Source organism: Electrophorus electricus, chromosome 23, assembly GCF_041902795.1.
Source record: "Electrophorus electricus isolate QZ-2024a chromosome 23, ASM4190279v1, whole genome shotgun sequence".
NCBI classification, from domain to species: Eukaryota; Metazoa; Chordata; class Actinopteri; order Gymnotiformes; family Gymnotidae; genus Electrophorus; species Electrophorus electricus.
Genome location: NC_137519.1, coordinates 10,159,916 through 10,167,500, shown reverse-complemented (window position 1 = coordinate 10,167,500; position 7,585 = coordinate 10,159,916). Strand labels below are relative to the sequence as shown.

The following is a 7,585-nucleotide window of genomic DNA, read 5'->3' as shown; positions in this document are numbered from 1 at the left end:
GCTGACAGACACCTTTTACTGTCAGTAACATTACAATGCCAGTACTGTTTTACCTCCAGTAAAGCTAGGGCAAACACTAGCTTTGTATTTGGGAAACAAATGCAATTTACTAACATGTTGAAATAAACAGAAAGGAAATGAATCACTGACCATTTTAGATTCAAATGCAGTCGCTGCTATAAAAAGAAGAGGAGTCCACATTTGCAAGGTTTCATGTAGTATCCCCTGCATGCATGCGGACAGATATTGTGTTTATATTTGAATCTATATGCTGTGTGTTGAGATTGCAGCATGACTAGTTTGACTGTTGCAGTCGTTTAAAATGATAGAATATGTTCACAGAAAAGCACTGCTTACTGTCCTCACTCAGAGCTGTTTACATACCTGGTCAATGCATGATCAACAGTTACTCTTTGGAACGTGCGGAATTACCACAATGTATTATACGCCCTCCCTACAGACCTTCTCTCGCTCACTTTTCATTTGCATTCTTTCTTGTTCTTGCAGAAATGAGAATAAGTGAAACAATTAAATGTCTTCTTTACTTTGCTTTCTTTATCTTAAAGCTTTCTCCTTATTACGGTATTTTTTCCACATGCTATTGTATTCAAATGTGAACTGAGTGCACACACTCCAGGCTAAACTGTAAATAATAACTTTCAACTTTCTAATCTTTCGTAATTGACGCAAATGTGTTTTGTGGGGGGAAATTTTACATCGGAAACGTACATACATTCATTTTTATTTACGAGCTGGCGAGCCTTTGCCGAGTAATGAGTGAAAATGCTTTCTTAATTTAAATGGCGAGTGTGTCTGTTAGGAAATGCATTAGAGGCTGGAGAAGAAGCGTAAGACATATTAATTGACAGACAGGAACTGCTGTCTCTGAGGTTGATACAAGTAATTTATTACTTCAGAAACGAATGCCACCTCCAGAATGTGCTTCATTAATTTCAAATTTAGTTTTAATTTCAAGCTGTTGCCCCTTGAGAAGAATAAGGTGGCAACTTGGGTTTGAAGAGACAGTTTTTCTTCTTTCTTTCTTCCACTCTCTGTTTTACTAACTCTCTCTCTTCTTGGAACAAAGGGAAGAGAAAATGTAACTTTGTTTCAATATTGGTAATATTGGTAATATCGAAGTTGAGCGTTTTACAGTGTAGAATAGCCCGACTCATTTATTTGACAGTAATGGTGGAAAACAGTAACACCCATGAATTGTGTCAGCTGTTTGTGTGCTTTTCAAGGCACTGCAGAATGTAGCATGCGACCTCTCCAAAGCTGGACACAGCAATAATCACGTTCTTTGTTTCTGTTTTTTTTATTTGTGTGTGTGTGTGTTTCTTCCCTGCAGCATATGTTCCTGAGGAGCTCAAAGAAGCTGCCTTAATGGACGAGGACGTGGAGGGGGACGATTCAGCAGTTGAGGAGGAGCCTGCCATGAAGTACATGTGCCAGGACAAGGACTTCCTCCACAAAGATCGTCCAGGCTTCCATGACTCGCCCGCTGCTGACTTCTCCAGCCACGAGATGGACAGCGAGTCCCACCTCAGTGAGTCCAGCGACCGCATGTCGGACTTCGAGAGTGCCTCGGTGAAGAACGAGGAGGACGGCACAGCCAAGGAGTCCCTTCCGTCGCTTTCCTCCGTCGCGTCCATTAGGACGGTGCCTGCCACCCATCCCAGCACTGAGGAAATGACCTCTGCAGGCCTGGACAGCCTGGAGCAGATGAAGGCCATTTACACCAGCTTCCTGACCAATTCCTATTGGTCATCCCTGAACTTGAATGTGACACAGCCCACGTCTGAAAAACCCCCACGGAGTCACAGCAGTAGCAGCAGTAGTAGCAGCAGCAGCAGTAGCTGCGGTAGCGGTGGCTATGATTGGCACCAGTCGGCTGTCGCCAAAACCTTGCAGCAAGTTTCGCAGAACCAGAACCGAATACTGCATCCGGCATCTGAGCCTAACCTCTTTAGCACTGTGCAGCTGTACCGGCAGAGCACCAAGCTCTATGGCTCCATATTCACTGGCGCCAGCAAGTTCCGCTGCAAGGACTGCAGTGCTGCCTACGACACGCTGGTTGAGCTTACTGTACACATGAATGAGACAGGCCACTACAGAGACGACAACCATGAGACAGACAGTGAGGGCACAAAGCGTTGGTCCAAACCCCGCAAGCGTTCACTGCTGGAGATGGAAGGCAAGGAGGATGCCCAAAAAGTCCTCAAGTGTATGTACTGTGGCCACTCTTTTGAGTCACTACAGGACCTCAGCGTCCATATGATCAAGACGAAACACTACCAGAAAGTGCCTCTCAAGGAGCCTGTGACACCCGTAGCAGCTAAGATCATCTCCTCAGCTCGCAAAAGAGCCCCTATTGAGCTGGAGCTGCCAAGCTCACCAGACTCCAATGGTGGCACACCCAAACCCTCTCTCTCGGAGTCCAGTGACCTCCTGCAGAAGACAGCGAATCCCTACATAACCCCCAACAACCGCTATGGGCATCAGAACGGCGCAAGCTACGCATGGCAGTTTGAATCTCGGAAATCCCAAATACTGAAGTGCATGGAGTGCGGGAGCTCCCATGATACACTGCAGGAGCTAACAGCTCACATGATGGTGACAGGTCATTTCATCAAAGTCACCAACTCAGCAATCAAGAAAGGAAAGCCCATCATGGAGTCACCCACCACCCCAGCCCCTAACACCATGCCTCCCAGTGAAGATAAGGTTCAGTCAGTGCCACTGGCTGCCACAGCTTTTTCTCCACCTCCGCCTGCACCTCCTCCACCTTGCGTATCCCCTGCCATCAGTGCTATGGAAATTAAGAAAGAAGAAAGGGAAGAAGAGTGCACCAAGGAAACCACTAACAGCAGCAAAGAGAAGAAAGTCACAGAAGACGAGGCTGAGGAGAAGTTTGATGTCTCCTCCAAATATCCGTATTTGACCGAAGAAGATCTGGAAGAAAGCCCAAAGGGGGGGTTTGACATTCTCAAGTCACTGGAAAACACAGTCACTTCTGCCATCAACAAAGCACAGAATGGTACACCAAGCTGGGGAGGCTACCCTAGCATTCATGCTGCCTATCAGCTCCCGAACATCATGAAACTTTCCTTACGCAACTCAGGAAAGAGCTCCCCTTTGAAGTACATGTTTTCTGGAGAAGAGATCATGTCTCCCACCAAAAGCCAATCTCTCATATCCCCTCCAAGCTGCCAGACCTCCCCTTTACCCAAAAATAACTTCCATGCCATGGAGGAGCTTGTCAAGAAAGTAACGGAAAAAGTGGCCAAAGTGGAGGAGAAAATGAGGGATCCTGGAGCAAGAGCTTCCCCACTCAGACGAACCACGCCCTCTCCTTGCAGTAGTGAGGCAGGGGAATCCACCAGAGGCGAGTCACCCAAAGAGAGAAGAGGAGCCAAAACCCCGGAAAGCAATGGGTCAGTGAATGCTCACAAGGACTCCAATGGTGATGCCCTTCCAAAAATGTCCCTGGAGAATGGCACTGACCATGCTGTCAAGACTCCTGTCACCTCCCTATGCAGCAGCACCGCAATTATAACTGACCATCCGCCAGAACAACCATTCGTCAACCCCTTAAGTGCGCTTCAGTCAGTCATGAATGTCCACCTAGGCAAAGCTGCTAAACCGGCCCTCCCATCCCTGGATCCCATGAGCATGCTCTTCAAGATGAGCAACAGTCTGGCAGAGAAGGCAGCCGTAGCTGCCTCTACACCAGCCCAGACCAAAAAGACAAATGAGCACCTTGACCGATACTTCTACCATATCAACAACGACCAGCCCATTGACCTGACCAAAGGCAAAAGCGAAAAAAGCAGTTCCCTCGGGTCGGCTTTGCTGTCCTCGTCTACTTCGACACCTTCCTCTGTGTCACCCTCTTCAACCATTACCATGGCCAAGACATCCGCAGTTGCTTCGTTCATGTCTAACTCACCCCTGCGTGAAAATGCCCTGTCTGACATCTCCGATATGCTTCGCAACCTAACAGAAAGTCATGTGTCCAAATCTTCTACGCCAACCAGTCTGTCTGAGCGGTCAGATGTAGATGGCGCTACACAGGAGGAGCCTGAGGACATGTCCCCAGCTCAGAAGCGCAAAGGACGACAGTCCAACTGGAACCCCCAGCATCTGCTCATCCTGCAAGCACAGTTTGCTTCCAGCTTGCGGCAAACAGGTGACGGCAAGTACATCATGTCTGACCTCAGCCCGCAGGAACGCATGCACATCTCTCGCTTTACCGGTCTCTCAATGACGACCATCAGCCACTGGCTGGCTAACGTCAAGTACCAGTTGAGGCGGACAGGTGGCACCAAGTTCCTGAAGAATCTTGATTCCGGCCACCCCGTGTTCTTCTGCAGTGACTGTGCTTCACAGATACGCTCCCCTTCCACGTATGTCAGCCATCTTGAATCCCACCTTGGCTTCCGGCTTAGGGACCTGGCAAAATTGTCTGGGGAGCAGTTAGCGAGCCAGATCTCACGCCACGCTAGGGGACTGTCTGAGAAACTGCTCACAGCTCAGGCCCACGCCCTAGCCCACTCCCTGTCCAACCCCAACACCAATCCCAACCTGAGCCCCCACTCTCAGTCCCACTCCCCTTCTCCATCCCCAGACGAAGAGGGCAACGGCACCACGTATCAGTGTAAACTGTGCAACCGGACTTTTGCTAGCAAGCACGCTGTCAAACTCCATCTGAGCAAGACTCATGGCAAATCCCCTGAGGACCACCTTATGTATGTCTGTGAACTTGAGAAACCTTAGCGCTGGTCAAAGACACACTGCTCTGTCTCCAATGTCTCTCACAATTTCTCTCGCTTTCTCTGAAGCCTTCTGACTAACATTTCTTAAAACCGAGACAAACTGACAATGACTAACAAAGAACTAACTGCACATAGATGCCATAAAACTACTGTTTAGTTTCGGCACATGATGTGTGGGTTTTCCTCCTGGAATAACTCATTCCGGTCCAGAGACATTCTCTTTCCTCCTTTTAGGTAAAAAAAGCCCCCTGAAAATATAGAAAAACAAAAAAAGATAATTTTCTAACTGTGCAGTGTTGAGTGAAGAAGTGCTGTTGTCACTGGTAAAATATGAAGGTATATAAGAAAAACTTAAAATGAAGTTGTATGTATTTGAAAGTTGTGTAAATTGGATTCACCTTTTTTATTTTATTTTAATTTTTGTTTCTTTTTTTTGGCATCCCTGAGATGCAGTAAGCTGCATGCATTGATGAAACAATTTAGTTTAACTTTTGATAACTGAATCTCTCTCTTTCCTTCTTTCTTTTTGTTAACGTGAACTATATATGCTGGTGTCAGCAGACAAAATTTAACCCTCTGAGTACGCCCAAGCACTTGTACATTAGCAATCCACAATAAAGAAAATAAAATGAGAGAAAAATTATTGATTGGGAATACTTAGTTCAAATGCATTTGAGAGGCCACATTTCTACATATTTCTAAACTCACAAATCTAAAACAAATAACAAATAAACAAACAAATACAAATAAATAAATAAATAAAATACAAAAAAGGAATAGAAAATCATTGCCATGCCTGATATTCAAGCTTTTAACCTGAGTGGCTTCTGATGCAAAATGTGTGTGAATCCAAAACAACAGTCTTTTAGTTTTCCAAAATCAGGGGCCTTTATTAAATCAGGTGGTGTAAAAATATGTATATAAAAACATATAAACTAATTTCTGTCTAAATTATGCATCATTTTATATTTTTAATTTAAGAGGAGTATGACTATCTACTGGTGCACAATATATGAAGACATTAATGAAATTGTTTTGCACAATAGTTTTATAAATGTTATTTAATCAGATGTATGGAAATGAGAGAGAAAAAAACATACACCCTAAACTTTTAATTCCACCTCGTGCTCAAAGGGTTAAACTTATTGTACAAGACAATATTTGTTCCATCATTTCTTGAACATTTAAAAGGTTGTACAAAAGATGCTACTTTATAACGCAAGGAGGAATTCCACAATGTAACCTATTATTTATAAGCACTCTTGGTTGTTGTTTCATATTGTAGAATGCCTTTTTGATTGGTAACTTTTATGTTGTTCTGTCTAATTATTCTCCCATGATTCCACACTGCAGCTTTTTGGGATATGAAAGGTAACCATGGTTTCCTTGCCTCCGATTGACAGTTCTGCGACATTTTTTGGCAGTTAATTTGCTGAAATAACTGACAGCTGCCAGTGAATGGAAATTTAATGTGTAAAATATTGGCATGTAAACAGCACAGGCACTGTTATGCATTCTGTGCCAGTGATTCTCTGTTTTGTTGTTGTTGACAATGAAGCACCCATTATATGACTTCATATAACCTTTTTTTCTACTGCAGCATTAAAATGAAAATGTTTTGGGATTATTTTTATTTATTAGAATTTTTTTGCAATAACTCGATGCGTCATGGCGAGTTTGTCAGGCGTTAGTGGCTGGATAATTAGCGAAATAAAGGCTATTGCAGGGCAGGGGACCGTGCAGTGTGGGGCAGCATGGTGATGGGGATCACCAGTTAAGCGACAAAATGACCGCTTCATGGCCAGAACACTCACCGCGTGAGGGAACGCGTCTATGTGTGAACACACGTTCATCTCGGAAATTTCCCTCTATCCGAGGAATGTTACGTTTTTGGTAGGGCAGAACGAATGAAGTGGGATTGGTCCTCTGAGCGGTGTTGTGTTGAGACCTCATCATTAATTTGTAGAATGCCTTGCATGTGGCACAGTTTAGTGGAGCCACACATTGCCATAGTGCTCCCATATCACTCTCTTCATTTAACTCCCTGCTTGGTGACACATCCATTCACTAACTCTCCTAATATGGCTTAACTGGGGAAGCATCAGACAATGTGAAGTGAAAAGTGCCCCCCTCCACCCCCCGTCTCAGAACCGGGATGTAGCGGATAATTGCATAAACCCTGGCATTAACTGTCTCATTTTCACCATTTTATTCCCAGCTCTGTAATTAGCGCAGACTTCTATTTTGTGCGGATAGATTTGTTTGTGCTTCGTGCAGGATGACAACAATACTGCACTGAGAGTAGTGTGACTCCCAAGGCCTGTTTAACATGGATCAACAATTAGACATACATACACACACACACCCACACACACACACAAATACACAAAGAACATCTCAGATATATGTGGGGTTTCATGTGTGTGCAGATTGGGGAAATAGGGGTGCTTAAGAAATATTTTATATGGTGTGAGGTTTTTCCTCGAAAAAATGTTTCCTCTGTTTAGTTGCTGAATCTGTTTCTCATCATTTATGTCATTGAGCATTCAGCACACACACACACACACACACACACACATACACATCAGCAAGCAGGTAGAGGGGACTTCATGCATGGTGACAAGGTGCTGCTGTGTGTGAAAATGTCAGCCTTCACAGGCTTGCCTGAAGTCTGGCGCCGTATTTAAGGTGCTCATTAGTCGCAAAGAAAATATGCGTGAAATTGAAGTGTAAGAAAGCCATTTTCTCTCCTCTCTCCGAGCCAAGCCGAACCCAGGCACTCGGGCTTATTAAGGTTCAAAACAAGC

At 44.7% G+C, this 7,585-nt stretch overlaps 1 protein-coding gene across 2 annotated transcripts in view; it reads left to right on the top strand.

Moving 5' to 3' along the window:
• tshz3b (teashirt zinc finger homeobox 3b) overlaps window positions 1-6,405 on the top strand; it is a 40,394-nt gene extending 33,989 nt beyond the window's left edge. For both annotated transcript variants that reach the window (XM_027004751.3, XM_081705968.1), the window contains one exon: window positions 1,352-6,405. In XM_027004751.3, coding sequence (XP_026860552.2) covers window positions 1,352-4,779 — 3,428 coding nt within the window. In that variant the 3' untranslated portion in view covers window positions 4,780-6,405. The remainder of the gene's footprint in view (window positions 1-1,351) is intronic.
• Window positions 6,406-7,585: the final 1,180 nt, after the last annotated feature.